At 51.3% G+C, this 23,561-nt stretch overlaps 1 protein-coding gene across 1 annotated transcript; it reads right to left on the bottom strand.

The window, feature by feature from the left end:
- Positions 1–1,275: 1,275 nt before the first annotated feature.
- Gltp (glycolipid transfer protein) lies at positions 1,276–21,227 on the bottom strand. The gene is made up of 5 exons (XM_050121149.1): positions 21,001–21,227; positions 7,399–7,457; positions 5,784–5,917; positions 4,065–4,215; positions 1,276–2,368 (listed from the first exon to the last, which is right to left on the bottom strand). Exons 1-5 carry the CDS (start codon positions 21,101–21,103, stop codon positions 2,186–2,188), a joined length of 630 nt encoding a protein of 209 aa, XP_049977106.1. The 5' UTR covers positions 21,104–21,227; the 3' UTR covers positions 1,276–2,185.
- Positions 21,228–23,561: the final 2,334 nt, after the last annotated feature.

Raw genomic sequence — 23,561 nt, 5'->3', positions numbered from 1 at the left:
CTCCAGCCCAGAAGACAGAATTCTTTTTGTTGGTAGAGTGCTGTGTTTCTAGGAAGCTCTGAAAGCAATTAGAGTGTAGGAAGAAGAGCAGTATTCTGAGTTTCAGCAATACTAGAACACATCATGAAGCAGGAGACAATGAACAGCTTGGTTCTGGCGTCCGTACTTAGCCATATCTGAGGCCACCTTCCAAATCCAGTAGGCTCGAACCTCTTGAGGTGATCCGTATTTTCCAGGGTGAAGTCCCAATACCATCGTAACAATGTGTGATGCCCACATCTGAGCCCACACAAGTCATGCCACCTGTCTGTGCCCTGGAGTGTTTCCGTCCCGCCCATGCCCTGGCTTCCTTGCAAGTTCTGATTCCTCAAGATGCATCCCGGGGTGTGGCATCTCACCTGCAGCCCCGACTCCCTCTGGCACTAACCCGCTTAGACTCTAAGACTGTCCACTCTGGAGAGCAGAGACCAAGGGAAGCATCTTCTTTTCCATGTAACCCTCGGTCGGCCTTTGGTCATGGGGCTGGGTGGGAATGAAAGCAAATGAACACACCTTTCCTTCCTTTCTAGCCAAGGGATGGTCATTTTTCAGCTCCTGTCAAGAACCTTGATTCTCTCCTCCCCTTCCTCTCCTGCTCAACAGTCTTGTTATGTAGCCCAGGCTAGCCCGGAATCACAATCCTCCAACCCCAGTCTCTGAAGTGCTGGAATTACAGACACATGGCACCATGTCTGGCTCCTGGTGTTTCAATAGGAGTTACATATATGATTTTTCTGTGAAACCTCACTTAGTGTTCCTTATGTGGCTGCCAGTTATATTTTTTAAATCAGAGGCCAGAAGACAGGTCTTTGCAAGGTTTGGCTTAAGGGTCCCTATTCTTGTCTGCTTTCTGTGGCTGTGGCCAAAGCTACCTTGAGGGGTGAAGAAATGATTTGGCTCACAGGTGACTGTCCGTCATAGAACGAAGTAGGTCACAGACTACCACAAAGTGATGCCAAGGCAGGAAGCTGGAGATGGGAACTGAAGTACAGCCCACAAAGCAATGATTTTTGCTTCCTGCTTCCTTTCTTAAACAGCACAGGCCCTGCGGCCTGGGGATGGCAGCGCTGAGGTGAGCTGGGCCTCCTGCACCAGCTTGCAGTCAAGAAAGGCAGCACAGATGAGTCCACAGGCCTAGCAGGAGAAACCGACTGCTCAGCGGAGGCCCCCTCTCCCAAGGTGTAACCTCTGATACAGAAAATAATAAAAGATTAAGAACCACAGACGCACCAGATATGATTTCAAAATATAGATTTATTTATTAAGGATTATTTAATTTCTGCATAAAAATCACCAATTGTTCCTCATTGGGGTTTTTTTTTCTTTAATACACATCAATTCTTCCAGGGTTTGTTTACCCCAATACTTTAAAAAATATAGCTCTTTTTAGGCCAGAAGGACAGTTAAGGCAGCAAGGCAGTTTCTTGGGTCTCCACAGCTGGAGGGCTCCCATGACAGGCAGTTTCTTAGGTTGGAAGAGCCATCCCTGAAGAAAATAACTATGCAGAAGAATGCAAATACAGTCATGTATGGTCACTTGTGTGCCTAGTCAATCATCTGAAAAGGCTTGCTGGTACATTTAGGCTAAAACAAAACAAAACAACCTGTCTTACAAAAGACAGAGTGAAAGAGAGAGAGCAGGGCTGGCAAGGGCAGATGCGCCAGCCACGGTGAGGGCTCCCACCAGGTTGCTCTTTAAACAGACACCACAGTAGGGACCCTGCTGAACTTCCGGTCAGACTCCATCGTGCTCCAAACATCTAAGACATCCTTGGGCCAGATGGATCAGGCTTCTTTGCTGGGTGAGGTGTATGTCTACCCCAGGCTGGGCTCCTCCTGAGCTGGGTAGAGGAGGAAAAGACAGAAAACCCTAGAACTTGATCGTTAGCAATGTTAATTGAGCAATGTTAACTGGTTTTGACCACACTGGAGGGAAGGCTTGCTCAACCTGGGCTTCTGGGAAAGCAGGACTAGGTGTTTATTGCTCCATTAGAATAGGCAACAAACAAAAACAAAACAAATGACCTCTAACAAGCTGAGGCTGCCCCCTGCAGACCTAGGCTGGCCTGGCAGCTGAGCTGGGCACTCCAGCTTGATTCACAGTGATTCGGGCTTGCTTGCTCCCACGTGGGGCTGTGTCTGGGAGCTACACTGTATAGTCAAGCTCTGCGTTCATCTTGGTGTACATGTCATAGATGGCGTCGATGGTGGCTGTGTAGTTGACCAGGAAGAGGCGGATCTTCTCAAGGCACTCCTCCTCCGTCACGTTCTGCCCCTTGGAGAGAGCCTTCAGGAAGTCAGACTTGTAGGGTGCTGCATACAGTGCTGCCTTGAGAGGGAAGAGGGAAGGCAGGTGCAGTATTAGTGGGGCAAGATCAGGCTGGCACGCTGGGCACTGAGGGTGTGCAGCCCTGACGCCTGTGCTGGGTGGGTCACTCTGCTCATGTTGGAAGGGAAAAGAAAGGTGCATGCTCCCTTCCCTTAAAAGGGAGAGCAGGACACCAGCACCAGCTTGGAGTACGGACTGACAGGCCCAAGTGCACACTGAAACTTGTGTCTTGAGGTTAGCTATATTCACTCAACTTGGTTGCTCGTGTTAAGATTAGGGAGGGGACAGCGGGACAGTGGTGGTGCACACTGTTAGTTCCAGAACTCGGGAATCAGAGGCAGGCAGATCTCTGTGAGTTCGAGGCCAGCCTGGTCTACAGAGTGAGTTCCAGGACAGCCAGGGCTACATAGTGCGACCCTGTCTCATAAACACAAAACCACACAAGAGAATGATTATGGGGGTTGTGTGAAGCGCTCTACATAGCACAGGGTACACAGATGCTCAGGGCAGCAACAGGTACACATTGTTCTGCCCTTGGTTAAATTTGGGGGATACTTCAATACTTCAAAAGGCAGAGAACCAGAAATTCATAGAACCTTAGAGCCAGAGGACAAAGACACAACCAAATAAAACATCTAGACCCCGGTTTGTGGAGTGAGGGGTCACATGTGAGAAGACAGTAATTACTTTGGGGCCCTGACTTAAGCCACGTGCTGCACACGGTGCAGGACGCCTTCCTTTTCCCAGAGGTCTGGAGGTGTGAGACATGAGGCCACTGAGGCCCAGGGAGGCAGGCTCCCTGGTGCCCACTTGTGTTTCTGAGATGGGAACCTGGTTGTGTTGCCCAGGCTGGCTCAGAACTCCTGGGCTCTAGGATCATCCTGGGCAGAGGCTAAGCCCTAGGACCTGAGATCATCACAGGGCGGAGTATGAAACAGCGCCCACTAGCGGTGCACTCGCAGCAGCTGGGGTGACACATGGGATACTGTCTTTCCTGAGGGTGCTTACAGGGGCTCTGGAGGAAGACACTGCAGGAAGAGTGGGCTACTTGAAATGAGCCCTGACCCCAGCCATGCCCAGGTAGAAGGCCCAGAGGTGGCCACACTTTCTGCCTCATGACCTACTCTTCCTGCCTGGACCCAGCCTGCCTTGGGGCCCTTCCTGTCAGAGCCTGAGCTTCTTGGGAAGGAGGGGTAATCTGATGAGGACATTGTGAGGGGCAGGGTAGCCAGGGACATTTGGGAGGACTTCTGACTCCCAGCCTGATGAATCTAGGGCCCCTCAGCTACCTAGGCCGGCACAAGAGTCTTTTCCAGGGGCTGTGGTCAGTATCACCCAAACACAGGCCACTGTAAACCAAGGGCCAGAGTGTTTCTAGCAGCTACGTCCTTGAGGGCAGGGCCCTTCTTCCCCTCTGTGCCTGGGGTGAGAGCCCAGGGTGGAGGAGAGCCAATGACTCCACCATCACCCGTGGTTCTTGAGTCTGCAGACCTGACTCTTCTCACAGCCATGGAACCAACAGGCTGAGGGGCCCACAGGGACACTAAGGAACACCTGAGGCCACAAACAGGGTTGGCAGTGGTTGCATGAGGGTCTAAGTGCACCAGCCCCATCCTATAGTCCAGGTGAGTCCTTCGCAGGATAAGCAGGGACTCAGTGGGAAGGAACATAATCTTCTTGTCCTGTGGGGGCTCACCTTGAAGATTTTCTGCACCAGCCAGCCGTGGTACTTCTTTAGGGCCATCTCATAGGCCTTGTTGGCATTTACACGGATGAGGTTAGGGTGGTTCTCATCCCGTTCCCCGTCACAGATACTCTGCAGGAATACCTGGATGAAGCGCAGGCCCCTGTGGTCCAAGGGGACATTCATTTAGGGCCATGACCCATAACAGTGCATGCACAAGGGAGTACCTCCCCTAGGTGACCTGTGTCGGTTCTACTTCTGAGCATGTGATGACCCAGCTCTGGTGCAGCGTGCCTCAAGCAGAGCCTATTCTGGGTCCTTGCAGCCTCTCGTGGTGTAAAGGATGAAGCCAGTGTGACCCTTGGCAGGTTCAAAGGCCAGAGATGTGTCACACTGCCTTCCAAGCTGCTCGCCTCTACTGCACAGTGACCCTAAGATGCTTCATGGGGCACAACAGGAACCCTGAATAGAAAGCAACAGGAAAGGTGCCCAGAGGCCCCTATTCTGAAGGCTTAGGTGTTGCTGTGAGAAGTGGGATCTAACTGGAGGAAGAGTCCCTAGTGACCTCCTGTTTCCTGTCAGCTTCTTCCCACAGTGCTGCTAGCAGGATGTCTTGCCTCACGGTGAGCCGAGCATCAGTAAAGCTGACCAAGGGCTGAGCCTCTCCATGTAGCTCATTTGGAGCCCCCATCCTACCCCCTTCAAATGCATGGGGCCGAACCAGGCACCGTCAGCCACTGCACAGCAGGTGCCCTTCCAGCTGCTCACCAGCCTCCTGCCTTATGTGCCCATCACTGGATCCCAAACAAATGCTTCTGCTACCCTCCTGCAGGGGACTGGGGTTGCCCAGGCAAGAGCTTCTGGAGCAGGGCACTGACATATGACTGTCATATGTCATATGACAGGAGTCTGTCATAGTCCGTCTGCGCTCGGCTCCAGAGCCTGCACTGCCTTTCTGGTCACCCCCAGGCCCACAGGTGACTTACATATGAGGAGTGGTATCACCTGCCTTGCTACTGCTGGGCAAATGGACTGGGAGATATTCCTCAGTCTAGGCCTGCAAGGCCTGATGACAAGGTTGGGCAGTGTGCCTGGGGCAGCTCTTAGAACAAGCAGATCCTGATGACCACCCGGCCCACCTCTGGGAAGCCAACTTTCCCAAGTCCAGTTCACCAGAGAAGTATGTGTTGGGGGCCAGGAGATGACCTTCAGGGGACAAGCTGTCTTCCTGGGTCCTGGTCCAGACCCCTGAGATGTCAACAGTGGGAAGCGCTGGAAGGCAGGGCAAGGGTCCCTGCTTTCTCAGCTGCTGGAATCACATGGCTAGAGAATTCCGGAGCTACCAGACCACTGAAAAGATTCAAGGAAGACACTCGTGCAAGTTCAGGAGCGCTCCTACCACATGCCTGTTAAGGGAGTCTTAACACACAAATCCACCCGTGCACAAAGCGCTGCCTCTGTGTCGTGCACCATCTGTATCACTGCCCAGTCGACCTGGGCTGTGACGTGGCCTCCTCGGTGAGATGGGGAGATGCCACATCTGGACCACTCTATCCGGTGCATAAAGAAGGGAGTGGAGACTACGGCTGGTAAGTGCACTTCCCCTGCTGTCTCTGGGGTTAGAACAAGGGAGTGCTACCACACATCTGTCAGACTTGGGAAGTTTCTTGTGGCAGTGTTGACGCCCTCGGCCCAACGTGGCCCAGCCACGCCCCACCTCCAGTCCGTCACCTTTTCAGCCACAGCAGTGCCAGCGTGGCTCCCACTCTGGGCCACTCGGCTCCATACATGCCCTTCTCCACCTCCAGGATGTTCTGCAGGGTCCTGAACTTGGCTGGGTCAGTGTCGTAGACGGCTTTAATTTTCTGGAATAGAGCACAGATGTTTTCCTGTCACGGACTGCCCCGCAGACTGCTTCCGCACACCGGGCAGAGCGTCCCGTCCTATGGGCCCTGCCACCAACCTGCTCATGAGTCCAGGCGCCACCCAGGAGCCTGGGCCCCTGAAATGCTTCAAGTGCCTCACACAGTCCTTTTGGTGACCCTGACACTGCACTCAGAACCCAATCAACGGATTAGGACTCAGGGGTAATGTGTCAAAAGGCTTGGGACAGGGAGTGGGGCCTAGCTGGGCTAGCTCCAAAAACGCATGTCTTCCCACTGCTGTTGACACTGTCACAGACGTCAGGGACCTGAAGTCCCACACTGAAGAAGAACAGACCAGGCAAAAGGGTTCAGAGCTATTCAGACAAAGCAGCCCCTGAACTGGCGCTACATCAGTCGGTCGAGACTGGCTAAGCCTGAATGCCACCCGTCACTTCCTGCTGTGTGACCTTAAGTGAGTCATCAACTACTCTGAGCTTCAAGCTCCTCATCTCTGTGAGACAGTAATCGCAGGACCAGGCCCAAGGTTCCCTGGGCTGGAGAAGGGAGGCCGCGCCCTCAGTGTGCCTCTCTGCAGAAGTATCCAACATGGAAGAGCCAAGCTGACGCCACTATGGACTTGATTCTTGTTCTTTCTGTGGTGGTGGGATGCTTAACTAGGCTAGCACAGATCCTCAGTCCTCAGCCTGAGTGCTGTATTACAGGATGCCTGCAGGATGATGCTTAACTGGAGTTACGTGTGTGTGTGTGTGTGTGTGTGTGTGTGTGTGTGTGTGTGTGTGTGCGTGAGTACCAATGGAGGCTAAGACACTAGATCTCTGGAAATGGCGTTAAAGGAACTTGAAGTTGCCCAGTGTGGGTACTGGGACCAAACTCCAAGCCTCTGAAAGGGCAGCGAGCACCCTTGACCCCTGAGCCCTCTCACCAGCCCTCCACCTTTACTTATTTATATATTTATTTGTTTGTTTGTTTTGATTTTTCGAAACAAGGTTTCTCTGTGTAGCAGTCCTAGCTGTCCTGGAATTCCCTTTATAAATTAGGCTGGCCTCAGATTCCGAGTGCTGGAATTAAAACCATAAGCCACCACCGCCCAACCCCACCTTTATTTTTTTTTTTAAGGTACAGCCTCTCACTGGCTGGCCAGTGACCACCAGGGACCCATCTATCTCCTCCAGCACCAGGATTATTCTTGTGCTGCCCAGTGATACTTTGACATGGGTTTAGGGGGCCTAAATCAGGCCTGCATGTTTGTAAAACTGAACCACTTCCCCATCTCTGGAGTTCTTGTTTGGTGGAGTGGGTAGCAGAGTATCTGGACGATCCTGGATTGTGTGCTCGCAAGGGGGCACTGAGAACCTTGGTCCAGCAGGCGAGGGGCTAGGACTCTACAGTCTCTGTCCTCTTCCCTGAACTCAGCCTGGCACCTGGCAGGGATGGGTTCAGATGCCTGATGATGTACTTACAGTGATGTTCCCACTTATGTCTGCTTTGATGGGCGTAAACACTGGGGACCCAAGGCAATCTGGGAACAGAATGAGAAGAGAGATTTAGATTCCCAACCAAGATGGCATTCAGAACCACCACAGGCCATGGAAAACCGCCATCTTCCACACATGGAAGACTGTGTGTTTAGGGGCCAGAAAGAATCATTTATAGGTGTTCGGAAGGTCCCGTGGCCAAGTGAATTCACAGGGTGCTGGGCTCTGGATGAGAGTGGATTGTCACCCCAGAACCCGTCAGGGCCTCTGAGGCTGCTGGAGTTGCTCTCCCCAGCACTGCCCCATCTAAGAGAACTCTCTGCAGTGCTGGAAATGCTCTGCCTGCACTGTCCTGCCGGCAATCACGAGACCTCAGACTTGACTTCCACCCTCCCTCACACTGCCCTTCATCTGAGCTTCAAGTTTCCCATCTTGTGAGCGGGACAGGTGTGTGACAAGCAGCCATAGACACACATTCTGTTCTTCCTGGAGCTACAGTGTTTCCATGTGGAGGAGGGAACCTTTCTTGGCAGATCCTAGTAGAAAGGAGTGCAGTACAAACAGTGACAACTTTGAGCAGGTGACAGGCAGACCAGGAGTCACCTGCCATGTGTACTTGGAACCCCAGGCCCCATGTGGGATGTGAATTGTGTTCCTGCCTCTTCCCCTCCCCATGCTTTGCTCCTCTTAGCCGGTAGCACCTGCAGCCAGAATATCATACCAGCAAAAGCTGCTCAGAGAGGAGGGGTCACATTCCAGTACTGCCCTCACCCTCAGAACCTAAGTGAAGTTGCCTTGCTCCCCTGACACCCACCTTCTCCCTGCTGGGAAGTGGGCTTGATAAGTCTGACTCAGAACAAGGGCACAAGGACGCCATAGTAGGCAGAAGTAGGTAGCAGTACCACAGAAGGGAGATCCCGCTGCCATGGAGGCAGACAAGGGCCTAAGGACTCAGTGAATGACCTCAAGAGAAGAACTGCTGGTCAAATCCCACTGAAGGTGACCAGCACATGTGGGTGGCCATCTTGAATACTCTTTCACTGCTAACATGAAGAAGTGTGTGCTGAAAGCACCTTCAATGACACATCCCAGACACAGAGGGACATGGATGAGGACATGGACTATCTGGGTGGTAGTGAGACGGGCCTGATATCCCTCCATGGGGCAAGTATCCTGGACCATATGTCTGTTTCCTCCATGTGAGTTGCACACGGATCAGAAATCAGGATTTAAGATGTACCACCCTGGTTATAGGCATGTACCTGTAACCCCAACATTTAGGAGGCAGAGGCAGGAACACCAAGAGTTTGAGGCCAGCCTGGGTTACAAAGCAGAGTCTCTGGAAAGAAAACAAGAAACAATGTTGCACCCAGGCTGGGGGTGCAGCTCAGTGCAGAGGAGGCAGAGCCCCTGCCTAGCGTCACCAAAAAATTAAATTATGGGCCCGAGAAATGGCCCAGTGGCGACTTACACATTCAGTCCCCAGGACCCACATGGTGGAAGGAGAGAACAGATTTTCACAGTTGTCCTTTGACCCCCACTCAGTCGTCATGGCTCACACATGCATGCTCATATGAGTAAATGCAAAAATCAATTTAAAAGAAAAATACTCCAGACCTATTATCAGGGTGCCCAGTGTGAGGCAAACGCTGGGAAAGAGGCATTGATCAGTCTATGCTCCCCAATTCTAGGGTCAGGCTTCACTACCAAGCAAATCTCTCCAAACCTCTGCAGAGTGCAAACCCCGCTGTACACCCGCTTTTCACTTTTTCTCTTTCTGAGATCGTGGTGTGTAGACCATGGTCCTCCTGCCTCCAAACGCTGGGATGACAGGTGTGTTCCACCACATCCCGCCCAGTGAAGTCCCTCATGGAGGGTCTGCCCCTGTGTACTGTGTCTGTGGTGCCTGGAAGGCTCTTCTCCACACTTTTGTGCAGGCGCACCTGAGGGCCAGAGGTCAACCGTGGTGTGTTTCCTAACCACTCTCCTTGCCTCTCACTGAGCCCAGGCTCACTTACTGGACAGGCATCAAGCTCCAGGGGTTCTCTTGTCTGCACACCACTCCCCACCCGACACAGACAGCCCAGGTGCTGTTTTGGGTGCCAGGCATCCACACTCAGCCTTGTGGCACAGCAGATACTTTACTAACGGCACCATTCTCCCCTCCCCTTTGTCTACACTCTTATTATAGTTCAGATGACCCCCAAGTATTAGGTTTTTTGTTTGTTTGTTTTTGTTTTTTTTGAGACAAGGTTTCTCTGGGTAGCCTTGGCTGTACTCTGTAGAACAGGTTGGCCTCAAACTCACAGAGATCTGCCTGCCTCTGCTTCCCGAGTGCTGGGATTAAAGGTGTGCGCCACCATCCGGCTCCAAGTATTAGTTTTAAGCACCCAGCCACCCAAGATGGCAGAGGGTCTGTGAAGCAACTTGGGCTTCAGCTTTTCTCCCTGAAAAGTGAGACTAGGTCTCCGCGCAGGGCAGGTACGGACTGTGTACATAGCAGGTGCTGCATGTTCATCAACCACAGCCTTCACAGGGAGATGCCGGGAAGCCGGCCTGGACGGCAGTGTGGGCAGCCGTAGTCTAACGTATGACACAACCGCGGTATGGCACTGAGCCCCACCCTGTTGACAGGAGAAAGGCTTATTGTTTGCCGTTCTCCTGACAGTGCTCGTGAGGCTCACAAAGCCGCTGTGCTCAGCAGGCACTGTCCCCACAGCCATCATTGTGTGTGTGAGACTGATGGTTGGGGCCCAGGCCAGGGTGCCCGCTCTGCTGTGGGGGAAGGGTGCGGTGGATGGAGGCAGATGCTGAGGCAGGACTGCAGGCTCCATGAGGGACTTTAAGAAAGAGAGTGGGCCTAGCCTGTCACCCCAGCATGCTAGAGTCTGATGCAGGAGGGTCATGAGTTCTAGGTCAGCTTGGGCTACACAGTGAGACCCTATCCCAGACAAAAAGAGATGGGAGTGTGGGGTCAAGGTGACCCCAGGTGGAGGACAGGAAAGGCTTGGACAGTGTGCCCTGTGCTGTAGGCCAAACAGGCCAGTAGCACCTGGAAGCTGGGCACTTGTGGTTAGTGTCATGTCAAAGCCAGCTGGCTCTGGGTGTGAATTGTGACTCTGACAAGTGACTTGAGAACTCTGAGTATGAACCCTTCATTTCCTGCAGTCCAGAGGGGCTGTGCAGAGAGAACTCTGAGTATGGTGGGCTGGGGTCTGCTTCCTATGGCTTACACAGGGGCCACTTAGAGAGGCCAAATGAGTCGCCCGAGCTAGGTGACAGCGCCAAAGCACCCCACGTTAGCTTTCTAGGATACATCTGCTGGTGTGAACTCAGAACAGTGTTGGGGCAGGAACCCCAAAGCATGGTTTGAATTCCCACGCTCAGGTGGCCTTTCTAAGAGTCAAACCTGTGCTGGTTCCCACAGCCTGTCAGCCTCACTGCTGCCCCAGGGCACAGTCTGCCCACAACCACCTTTCTTGTCTGACTAGTTTCGCAGTTCTCTCAAACTCGTTTTGCCTTCTTTTAACTGCCATCCACCCGCCTGGCCCTGGAGGGAGAAGGCCTTGCATGGTTTTCCAGTTTGTCCTGTAACCCACAGAAGGAAGGGAGCTGCCTTTAAAAACAGGAAGGCCCACAGTGCCACCACCTCCTGTTGTCACACAACCAACCCCAACAGGCAAGCTGCTTCGGAAAAGCTCTGACTTTTTAGAACACCGCTGAAAGGCCTCTTACGCCTAATAAAGGCTTTTTTTTCTCAACCCAGAAGGCATAAGAAAAGGTCAATAATCTGATTACAAAAACCCAAGAGCTTCTTATAAGAGGCCATCAACAAAGTGGAGCAGGAAGCAGAGAAAATAAAGGCTGTTTATTATCCCAAATATATAAAGAGTAGTTACAGAACAGTAAGAAAAAAAAGTTCCTTACGATGAATAATTCATGCGTGAAATAAAAAGATGCTTAATCGCAGTGATGAAGAAAATACAACTAACATGGAGACCTTTCCATCAACTAAGTAATTTTATGAATGTATCAGCCACTGGCTTAACCATTCTGGATAGCATTTATTTAAAATGTAACACCGGGGCTGCAGAGATGATCAGAAGCTAAGGCACTTGCAGCCCTTCCAGGGAACCTGAGGGCAGTAACCAGCACCCCTGTCAGGTGGCCCACAAACTCCTGTAACTAGTATCAGGGGATCTGACGTCCTCTGTGGGTACCTCTATACATGTAGCACATTCAGGCACACATACACACAAATTAAAACAAATCCACAAATGGAACAAGCCATCTGTAACTTTCTAAAAAGGGTCATCATTTAAAAATATAAAGGGTGGCCTGGTGATGTCACAGGCTCCCTCAAACCTTCACCATGGGGCACTATACTGAATGTCTTCCGTCTTTTTAAAAGCACCTCTGGGTTGTTGATGGCTGTTTTCTCCTGCTTTGCCGGCAGCATCCAGTAGCTGCTGGGAAAACACAGAGTAAGCTGTCAAAACTACTCACAAAACAAAAGGAAATGGATGCCAGGAGAGGAAGTCCCCTTTGGGGACTAGGGCCTCCTGCCTGGGTCTCTACCACTGCCCAAAGGGCTGCCACTGCCCAGAAGGCAGAATTGTCCACCAGCCAGCTTGTCACTACATACCACCCAGATCATTTCCTCCTTCAGCACAGCTGAACACAGGTCATTGTACTCAGCGCAGCCAGGGTGTGGCTGGGCGTCACAGACAGTGCTTGCCAAGCACGCTCAAGGCCCTGGGTTCCAGCATCGCGACGTGGTGGTGCATGCCCATAGCCTTGGCACTTGGGAGGTTGAGGCAGGAAATACTAGTTCAGGGCCTGCCTGGGTGACTTAGTGAGACTGAGTAGCCCCTGCTCTCCCTCTCCAGAAAAGAGCACAACACACATCTGGAAATTTCCGTCACAGGCATTCCAAACATCTTTACTGTTTTCTTCTCTATTCGTATGTACGGTCATGTGGGTGCACAGGCGTTTGGAAGTCAGAGGTCAACCCCAGGTGCCATCTTCCATCTTTTTGATACAATAAGGATCTCTCACTGGCCTGTGGCTTGTTAAGTGAACTTGATTGGCTAACCAGTGAGCTCCAGGAAGCCACCTGTCCCAATCTCCCCAGCATTGGGATTATAAGCATGTACCACCACACCTGGCTTTCTACACGGGTTCTGGGAATTAAACTCCCAGACTTCAGGTATGCAGGTATGCAGGCTAGCCTTGAACTTTCTTGAAGACGACTCTGAACTCCTAAGTGTCCAGCCTCCACCTCCCAGGCCTTAGAATTACAGACCTGCAGCTCTGTCTATCACAACAAAGTATGTTCCCATTGACCCAAACTGAACAACAAATAAGAGATTAGCCACGTCCTGAGAGGTGCCAGCCCTCCAACCACTTCCTCTTAGAAAATCATTTTCATTTAAGAACAAAATGTCATCCCAGTTCTCAGGGGCTGAGGCAGGAAGATGGAGGGTTGAAGCCCAGTCTGAGCCACATGTCCAGGCCCTGGCACAGGTAAATGAGCAAACACAGGAGGAACCAGATGACTCTGCTTTCGGTGAGACACACCTAACTCAGTCCCTGAACACTTATTTCCAAGGAGTGGTCACTATGTGGCAATAGACACTATGTGGTGTGGCGAGGTTCTGCTGGGAATGCCTTTTTTCATAGCCAGATAATAAAATTTGTTAGACACTCCCAGCAGATTAGTGTTACAGGTCCTGAGTTACAAGATCAGAATGGGTGGCTCAGATTACAGCTGATGGAGATGAATCTTTTATTAACTGGGGAGGGGCGTCCAGGCTCAGGGCACAGGCTGTTTTGGAAGGGGAGAACACGGAGGATGGCCACACTCTAAGGCTGGCTCTGCTCTATATTATCACCTTTAAGAACCACGCTGCGTCTGCACACTGTCTGTCCACTGTGGCCTCTTTAATAACAGTCTGGAGGCCAGGGGTAGTGACACACACCTTTAGTCTCTCTGCACTGTTTGAGGCTATTCCTGGTGGTCTACATAGTGAGCTCCAAGCCAGTCAGGAATATATAGTGAGATCTTGTCCCCCCAAAAAGCCAGCCTTAATTGGAAGTATAGTTGGGAAAATCTGACTTGCTCTGTAACCTGGGGAAATTAGCCAATGTCTCTGAGCTACAATTGCCTCATTAGTAAAATAAGAGTAATGATGAATCCCATCTTGCTGAGAGGCTTCAGCCAAGGGCTCAGCACAGTTCCTGCAGGGTACCTCAATAAAAAGTCTCATTCAGCTTATGCTGGAGAGAATGTAGAGTAAAGGGAACACTCCTCCATTGCTGGTGGGAATGCAAACTGATACAGTCACTTTGGAAATCAGTATGGTGATTTCTCAGAAAATTAGGAATCAACCTTCCTCAAGACCAGCAATACTACTTTTGGGTATATGCCCAAAGGATGCTCAAAGGACATGTGCTCAACTATGTTCACAGAAGCATTATTTGTCATAGCCAGAACCTGGAAACAACCTAAATGCCCCTTGACCGAAGAATGCATAAAGAAGAAATAGTACATTTATACAATGGAGTACTATACAGTAGGGGAAAATAATGGCATCTTGAAATTTCCAGGCAAATGGATGGAGCTAGAAAACATCATATTAAGTGAGGTAACTCAGATCCAGAAAGACAAATATAATATGCACTCACTCATAAGTGGCTTTTAGACATAAAGCAAAGAAAAATCATCCTACAATTCACAATTCCAGAGAACCTAGACAACAAAGAGGACCCTAAGAGAGATATACATGGATCTAATCTACATGGGAAGTAGAAAAAGACAAGATCTCCTGAGTAAATTGGGAGTGTGGGAATCATGGAAAAGAATAGAAGGGAGGAAAAGAGAGGAGCAGGGAAAAATATATAGTTCAATTAAAAACAATAAAAATAAATGTCTTATTTATTATACTTATTACATAGTATAGCATCATCTTTCTCAACAGTCAGGTTTTCCAGAAAGGAAATCCAGAAAACAATGACCCTGGTTGTTGGGGAAGCCAGAGACTGGATCTATGGTGGAGTGGTGGAGTACGTTCCTAGCATCCACAACATGGGAAGGAGTAAAGAAGAAATCGGAGATGGGGAAATATTGACGGACTGAAGAGGAAAAGCCAACAGAAATCATCCAGGCATGACTTCAAGTGCGTTACAAAGGGGGCTTGGGTGGGAGTCAAGGGGTATTCTTGGAGGACAGCACAGAGAACACTTAGAAGCCTGGGGAAGCTGACTGCCTGGGGCACACCCAGTCTGCTGGTCCCGGAGCGTTTAGGAAGCTTAGCTACATTGTAACAGTAAGAGAAAGGGGGCTGAGTAAGGCTGTAACAGAAGCAGGGAGACTCACAAAGCCATTTTAAAACCAGAAACAATAGAACCTAAGACCACAGCCGGCTCTTCACCCCACAAGCTCTGACACTGTCACATCACACCAGCTTCCCCTCCCCACCACACAGCAGCTCAGGATGCTTTTGTCCAGAAGAGGACTTCTCAGGGAACACAGCTGTGTCTGAAGAAGCAGGGCTGCCTACCCTGTGCCAGGGCTGCATCCTCAAGGTCCTCTTTAAGAAACCCTACCCCAATTCCCTTGTTTCTTACTTCCTTCATAAGGGTTAGAAACGAGTTTCCATCCACTCCCACGCTTGCCCCCGAGAGCCATCTTAAAGGGGTCAGGCTAGCTGTGGTGGGGCATACATGTGTTTCACAAGGTCCTGGGCCAGGAGATCTCCCATTTGGACATTGCCTAAGCCACCTATACTCTGCCAGGAACGTCACAGAAGGGCCTGACTCTGTCCCTAACAGATTCCCAGCGCTGTGCCTTATCCCTCTGCAAACCAGGTGAAAAGATGAGGATGTTTGTAAGCTCAGTCACACGCTTGGCTACTTCCTTTTCTCTTCTGCTCTCACACTAACAGAGGCCAGGCATCAGGCCCCAACCTCAGAACCAGATGTCCTGAACAGAGAAAGACCGATAAGCTATCTCAGAAGGCCAGGGTGAGCAAGTGGGTGACACCAGGGGCCCAGACCTACTCCACATGGCTCTCAGCTGCACTTGGATGATTCTCAGACTGAAGCAGCCAACGGTTGGCCCTGGGCCCTGGCAGTCCGTCACCCAGGCTCAGGAATGCTTTCTCTGCAGTAGAGCCATTTCCCAAGGGCTGGACTGCATGTACTCTGGCAGCCTCTCACCCATGCAAAGGTGGGGTGACTCTGGGCATCGAGCACCATCATCACCTTGTGAGGTCGCCTCCTGGGGCTCAGAGGGATGAGAAAGTCCGTGTGTCTTTCCACTCACTTGTCCTGGGTGTTCAGGGCACAGGGATGGGAGGAAACCAGTTGGATCCAAAGTCTCTGCTCCCCTCTGCACTTCAAAGGCAGCCATCCTACAGACTGGCAAGGGCGCCTCCCAAGGCACTCACTCAGCCAGGAGCACCAGACCTAGGCAGGGCTGACAGTGCCTGCGCACTACACATTTGCAAATGCTTCCCTCTAATGCCAGGCCACTGCAGGACTTCAAAGCTGAACAAACCAGGACCGGAAGTGCCTCTTCGGCTCTGTGTCCCTTTGGGGCACCGTTTCTTCTTCCAAGTGCTGCTTACGCCAGCACAGTCTATATCCTAGGCTTTGTGTACAGCCCACCTCTCAACATTCCACCACTAAGATATCAGCAGCCTGCTGGAGCAGGAGGGGAGCACAATCCCCCTGCATCTCTTTCACAAGAGTCGACATGCAAACAGCCCTCAACAGACGTGTAAAACACGGCAGGGCTGCAGCCAAGGGTCCTCAGTCCAGGAAGGGCTTGCTGCATGGGGGAGTGTCCTAGAGATAAGCGTACCAGGCATGGCGGCCAGGCCAGCTCCCAAGGACACTGATTTAATTACGCTAAGAGTCACAAATAAAGGAAACACATTCCCAGTATTAAACCTCAAATGAGTAGCAGAAATCATTGTCTTGGGCTCCTCCATCCCGGACTTTTCCTGAGACAATGACAGCTAATAGTTGTCATAGATGTCACCTCATGGACCAACTTTAATTGACTAAGAAAGTGGTTATTCTAAGAAAGATGCTGAGGCTGTATCTAAGCTCAAAAGGAAAAAAGAATTGTGATTGATTAGTAATGCCTGCCACATGTGTAGGATGTGCAAAGATTATGTCTTCTGATTTAATCATGTATTTTAATATGAAAAGAAAAACCAAGAATTTTTGGCAAGAACCTAGAAGAATGGAAATGGAAAAAACAAACAAGCAACAACCTCCCCCCCCAAAAAAAAAAAACCCTTTCATGCAGCTAAGTGTGGTGTATATTAGTAATACCAGCACTCTGGAAGCTGAGGTAGGAGTGTCATAAATTCAGGGTCAGTCTGGGCTACTAAGGGCCTCAAAATACTAAAAAATAAGTAAGATAAAAGGATACATTCAGCAAATGTTCCAGCTTGCAGAGTCGTGGGCACTTAAGTTACTCAGAACCACAGATCACAATAGGTTCTAGGAGGCACAGGGAGGAGGATGACTGTCTGGGTAGGGTTATCGCTAAGCCAATTCCTTAAGGACATGTGGACTCCAGCCAGACAAAAGGAAGGAGGTGTGTGGGTGGGCGGGTAGAATGGTATACAGAGTGAGGAGAAAGGCTGACACAAGGAGCACTCTGGGGACGGTGGCACAATGCCATGTGTGGGCCTGGGAGTCATTCAGAAAGCGGGCAGCACAGACTTCAGGACAGCACATCAGGGAACTGACATAAAAGATAAGTGAGCAGGAGTCACAGGTCAGTCTTGTAACCGATCAGTCAGGAGATCCAATTACTGGGTCAGAGGGGAGAAAAAAAGATGGGTAAAGGACCAGCCTAAGTGGATACGGGAAGACCTGCACGAGCGGAAGAATCCAGGCTAGAGATACAGAGGCAGGGTGATCCTCAAAGGGATGCTGTAAACCAGAGGAGCAGGCTGACATGCAGCCCATGCCCACAGGAGCAGAGAGAGCCAGTGTTGACCAAGCCCAGCCAATGGTGGTTGTTCCAAAAGGTTCAAAGAACTATGCAGAGAAAGAGATCTGGAGATGTTGGCAACAGCACTATCGACCACAGCGTGGGAGTCCGGCACGAGGGATTGTTAAACTGAGGGCACATCCAAGTAGAATCCTAAGCCACTACGGGTATGACAAGGGACGTAGGAAGGCAACCTCACTATGTAGTTAGATGAAGTTAGATGAAAAATAAGGTTGAACATTTCTCTCTCTCAAAGACACAGAAAGAAGACCCTAGAAGGAAAATATCCTCAAGTGGCAGAAGGCTGCTCTTTAAAAACCCTACTTCAAAAGGCTGTGAGATGCCAAGAAGATAGCTCACATCTGTGATTCCAGCCGTTTGGAAGCTGAGGCAGGAGAACCGCATTTGAGACCAGCCTGGGCTGCACAGCGAGTTCCAGCACAGAGTGGAATCTTAACAAAGAAAACAAAACAAACAACAACAACAAACCAATAGGTTCCTGAAAAGGATATGGTGGTGCATGCCTATAACCCCAGAAGCTTGGAAACTGTGGGGTTTGACAGCTTATGAGTAAAGAGTCGATTCAAGGCCAGTCTGAGTTACAGGGCCCCGGTTTCAAGACAAATGTCCATGAAGGAACTAAGTGAACTGATAAGTCGGTATTAGATCCTTAGTGCCTATAAATGGCAGTCAGGAATAGGACCAAGCTCGTCCCTCTGAATGGAGTTGACAGCTGTATGGCTGGGGCGGACTGAGGGGCCACTGGCAGTGGCACTGGGATTTGTCTCTGCTGCATGTACTGGCTTTTTGGGATCCTGTTCTCTTTGGATGTATACCTTGCTCAGTCTCGATGTAGTAGGGAGGGCCTTGGACCTTCCACAGGGCAAGGTGCCTTGCCCTCTCTTAGGATTGGAGGGGGTGGGGTAGGAGGGTGTGTAGAGGGAATGGGAGGAGGAAAGGGAGTGGGAATTTGGATTGGTATTTTTTTTGTTTTTTTTTTTAAAGTCTGATTTAAAAAAAGAAAAAAATTAAAATGGCAGTCATTGTTTGGTTCTGCTCTGATTTGAGAAAACCTGTTCCCACAATGCCTCTCAGGCTCCTTGTGGCCATCATTCCAGACCAGCTGTAGTTCAGGGCCACACGCACTGTGCCCAGCTCATCCAAGCAATCAGGGACACCCCAAAGATGTAGACTAAGACCCCACCTTGAGCTGACAGTGGGTCTCCAAGGCCAGGGTGGGAGAACCCTCCTGAAACCTGAGTCCACAGTAGAAAGCACCATCTAGGAAGAGCAGCTCAAAAGTTTTCTTTTATACAAGTGCCAGGAGTGACTCTCTTTTACAAACAGCAAATGGCTCTAGGGTGACCCCTGTCAGTTAACCCTTCACAGGCCAACCCCACTGAAGTGTCTGTCTAAATGGTGCTTCTGTCCACAGCTGTGACATCCACAGCCCAAGACGGCAGCAAAGACAAGGATCCTTTGAGACCAGAGGCAGAGAGGGAGGGACATTCCTCTGCCCTTGCTCCAGCTGCCTCCTCCCATCTCCTCCCAAACCAGCCAGATGCCCATACTCAAAAGGGGTGCCCCAAGTGCAGAGCTGACATGCCACCTCAGTGCAGACGGGGAAGCCATGCCATCACCACCATGGAGCCACTGTCGGGGCTTCAGTGTTCTTTGTATTGAGGGGTGTCTGGAGGGACCTGGATAATGCCCTGTGGCATTCAGCACCCCTTCAACTACAAAGAACAAAACTATCTCTCCACATAGCTGCAGATATCTACTAAGGAGCAAAACTATCCTCACTTGAGAACCACCGGCCCCAGTGTATTCTGGCTGGCTCTGACTAGCAAACTACTCAGAGATCCAAGGAGGAAACAGACACAGACACAAAACACAGTGTTCCAGGGCTGACGAGATGGCTCAGCAGGTAAAGGAGCTTGCTGCAAAGCTGGATGGTTTGGGTTTGATTCCCAGGACCCACATGGTGGGAGGTAAGAACTGACTTCTGAAATCTGTCCTCCATCCCCTGGCATTCAAACACATGCAAATAAATAAGTATTTTTTTTTTTTAAAAAGAAACATAATGTCATAAAAATCAAAGCTAAAGCCAGCAGCTCCCTGCCTGAAGATGCAATCTTATCTCCAGACAAGATACCGATGACAAGAAGGTCGTGCACTAAACAGGTTTAACGGAGTACCTACTAAGTTGTGCTCGGCACAGCGGTGGCTGAGGAAGCTGAGACCCTGCTCTCAGGTTGGCGCTCCAGGTTTGCCTCTCACAGACAAATGCATTCAAGATTAGTTAACATCCATTTTAGACACCTACGGAAGGGGCCCAACATCAGATTCAAGAACTTCATACATGGGCTGGAGAGATGGCTCAGCGGTTAAGAACATTGCCTGCTCTTCCAAAGGTCCTGAGTTCAATTCCCAGCAATCACATGGTGGCTCACAACAATCTGTAATGGGGTCTGGTGCCCTCTTCTGGCCTGCAGGCATACATACAAACAGAATATTGTATACATAATACATAAATAAATATTTTTTAAAAAAAGAACTTCATACATGACTTTCTTCCCACAGGAAGCATCTCTTCACAAGCCCTCAATTATCCCCATATCCAGCCTAGACTAGCACCTCCAGGTCACTCTGAGGCTCAAGAGAAAAACTGGTAACAGATGTACAGGGCCACACACCCCTTGTGGGAACTACTGCCCCCCACCAAGACCGAATCATCTTCAGGAGCCAACCAAGTGACTATGCCTGTGGGTGCCAAACCTCCTCAGGCTAAGCAGCCTCAAGGCTCTGCGCGAGTGTAGGCTTCCCCTGGACTCTGCCCTGGGGGCTGGTGTTGTCCTGCAAAGTCACCAAATGAGCTAGCAGGGTAGGGCACTGGGAGCGTCCCCACAAAGCAGAAAGCAGGGCTCAGGTTGCACCCTTTGTGGACTGCAAGGCAAAGGGCAGGGCAGATGGCATCGGTTTTCCTTCCACTTTCCAACAAGGCCTGGACTGGAGGAGGGGAGGAAGAGGGTCTGAAACAGGCTTGGGGACTCATTGCAGTGCTCCTAAGAGCTTCTTCAACTTGACGTGCAGCGGACAGGACTTCCTCCTTGCCCAGCCAAAGGGAGGGAGGGATTCGAACTAAGCACCCTGCCGCTGACATCACCCCCACAACCCACCCACTTCCCTTCTCCTGACTCTTTTCCTAGAGGGAGGAAAACATTTTCATGACTTCCTCTAAAGAGCGTCCTGAGTTTTGCAGCTCCATCTTCAAGCCCTTGGAGGTGACGGTGGTCTTTGATCTGGGGTCGGGTGAAGCTGGGGAGGGGAGGGCAGGGTTTATTCCTTTTAAGGGTGGGGGAGCATTGAGGACCAGTCTGAAAGGGACGAAAAATGAAACCGAGGATGAAGGCGTTCCGGGGAGCCGGAGGTTGGTGCAGCATGTCCGTGGTGCAATAGTAAGGGATGTTGGGGGCGATGGATGAGAGGGAGTGATGGGGTTCGTCTGAGGGGAGAGAAGGAGCAGAGAGATCTGGGCAGGTGGAAAGGGCTGACGGCGCGCGGGGACTCACCGAAGAAGGGCGGCAGGTGGGCCACCGCCTCCAGGAAAGGCCCGGTCTCGATCTGCCGGTCCGCGGGCAGCGGCTTGAGCAGGTGCTCGGCCAGCAGCGCCATTTCGGGGTCGAGGCCCTTGGTGATGCCCCAGCCCGCACCGAGGGCGTCCGCGCCCGGGCTGTCGCCGCCCGCCGCCGCCTCCCGGGACGCCAGCGTCGCCACTTCCGCCCGCGCCTCTCAGCGAGCGCCGAGCGCCGCCCGCAGGCCGGAGCCATTTAGCACTCCGCCCCGCCCCTCCGCGGCTCGGCCAATAGGCACACATCGCCGCGCCCATTCGGCCAATGGGAGTCCGCCTCCCCCGCTACCGCACTGCCATTGGCCTGGGGGCGGAGCTTAGCGGAAGCGCGGGTGGCGAGCACCAGGTGAGCCGCGCCCTGGTGAGGCAGTGCACCCAGCCAGCCTGTCACTGGTTACCTCAGCCCCTAACTTGGGGTGCAGGCCGGCGTCACTCTGGTCCCCACCCGCTTACAGTCCAACCCCCTAGCGGGGCCTTGTTTCCCAATCCGGGGTCCTCCGGTTCTAGGTTCACGCCTCCCGCAGCCTGCACCCGGGTTCACCTCAGCCACAATCCGGCCTTCCTGCTGTGCCCTAAAACCCAGAGCTTAGTGTACCCCAAATCCAGTGGGAATATTCCGCCCACACTGAATATTCAAAGGCCTTCTCTGCGTTGCCGCTGCTCACTATGCCCGGCACAGAGGATGCCGTGACCGTGTAGCCAAGTCGCTGTCCGGGAACCAAAACAGTCTAGTTGCAAATTAGCAGCTTCAGAGCCGGCTTGTGAGTGAAGAAAGCAAACGGGCTTGAGGGTTTAGCTCAACTGGCCCTGCTCTGCATCCCAACCCCGCACAAACTGGATGTGGAGCCTGCCTGTAACCCCAGCGCTCAGGAAGTGGAAGCCAGACTTAAGTCCACTTTAAGGTCGTCCTTGGCTACGTAAGGAGCCTGAGGCCAGTCTGGGTAGAGCTCCTGTCTGTAGATGTATAAGCAAGGCAGCTGGGTGCACAGAGAATGTCTGGGCTTGATCTAGAGGGTCCAGCGAGCACTTTCAGGGGGTGGCATTGAGCTAAGAGCTGAAGGGGTGGAAGGGCTTGAGCAAGGTGTTGACTTGTGGGAGATAATTTGTGTATGTGTGTGTTAGAAACCCGAGAATTGCAGGAGCCGTTGGGAAAGAGTTGTGCTAGGATCTGAGATGGGGAAGGTGAGCAGGGGCTGGGGGAGTGGTCAAGAATTTGTGGTTCCTGAAGGCAGTGAGAAGTGACTCGCGCCAGAAAAGCATGTGCTGAACCTTGTTAAATGATTTTATTTTACTCTTTGGGGGGGGGCAGAGGACAAAGGAGATTGAAGGAAGCACAGGTATGATGCCCCCACCCCCGCAGAACCAGGAAGTCACGGGCTGGGAGAGACAGGACCATCATTATCTCTGTGACTGTGACCGCACCACAAGTTAGATCTTCTGTTGATAGGAGCCTGAGCCACCAACTCCAGTTTCTTCCCACCCCACCCAGCCTCACTGCCTCGGGCCTCCCAAGATACAATCTTACTAAAGCTGGAGCCCCACCTCTGCCAGAACCCCACCTACCTTTGAGACGCCTCCATTAATTCCACACAGAGAAAACAGCCTGCGTGGGGCCTCTGGCACCAGACTCCATCCTGGTTTCTTAACCTGCTCATCCCAGCCAGGCCATTCTAAAACCATAGGTGATTCAAGAAAGCTGATCTTTAAGATAGTGACTCGATGTCCTGAGACAGGTCTCCACAGGGGTTTGTGAGGTCTCAAACGTCCATCCCTCCTTCCCTCCACCCACCCGCCCATCCCTCCATCCATCTGCCCATCCACCTACTCATCCATCCAACTCATTTGAAAGTGTTTTCTCTCCAGCCGACTCTTGTCTTCCCACAGGTCTTGAGGGTGAATGCCATCAAGGGGGTGCCATGGGCCGTGTGTGGTCTGTTGAACAGTTGAGCCAAGACTGGAAAACTGAGGGTCCCACGATCCATCTAAAGGACACCTTCACTCCGTTCACCCACCCACCAGCTGTTGTCCTTGGGCTGTTCGTTTTCACATCCCACAAAACAAGTCTAACGCCTAGTTTTTTGGTTTAAAAAAAAATCACTTTTCACATATTGGCTACTTAACAATTATGGCACACAAAAATATTTTCTGCCATTTCTTTCTCCCTATCTTCCTTCTTTTCTCTCTTTTTCTTTCCCTTTCTTATTTGTTTGTTTTGAGACAGGATTCCCTGTAATAGAGAAACCTTGACTATCGTGGAATTCACTTTGTTCAGGCTGGTCTCAAATTCACAGAAATCTCTCCATCTCTGCCTCCTGAGGGCTGGGATTAAAGGTGTGGTTTATTTTTATTTTTATTTTTTTTTTCAAGACAGGGTTTCTCTGTGGTTTTGGAGCCTGTCCTGGAACTAGCTCTTGTAGACCAGGCTGGTCTCGAACTCACAGAGATCCGCCTGCCTCTGCCTCCCAAGTGCTGGGATTAAAGGCGTGCGCCACCACCGCCCGG

The sequence above is a fragment of the Alexandromys fortis genome, unplaced genomic scaffold, assembly GCF_014885135.2.
Source record: "Alexandromys fortis isolate MF-2015 unplaced genomic scaffold, M_Fortis_MF-2015_v1.1 scaffold_197, whole genome shotgun sequence".
Taxonomy (NCBI): Eukaryota; Metazoa; Chordata; class Mammalia; order Rodentia; family Cricetidae; genus Alexandromys; species Alexandromys fortis.
This window is presented reverse-complemented; position numbering and strand designations above follow the sequence as displayed.

What these genes read in the sequence shown, in the direction of transcription:
- Gltp (XM_050121149.1), bottom strand. Translation starts at nt 21,103, where the DNA reads ATGGCGCTGCTGGCCGAGCACCTGCTCAAGCCGCTGCCCGCGGACCGG. An exon ending in CCACCTGCCGCCCTTCTTCG is followed by an intron (nt 7,458 to 21,000) that starts GTGAGTCCCCGC and finishes TTCTGTTCCCAG; the next exon opens with ATTGCCTTGGGTCCCCAGTG. An exon ending in GCACTGCTGTGGCTGAAAAG is followed by an intron (nt 4,216 to 5,783) that starts GTGACGGACTGG and finishes CTTGGACCACAG; the next exon opens with GGGCCTGCGCTTCATCCAGG.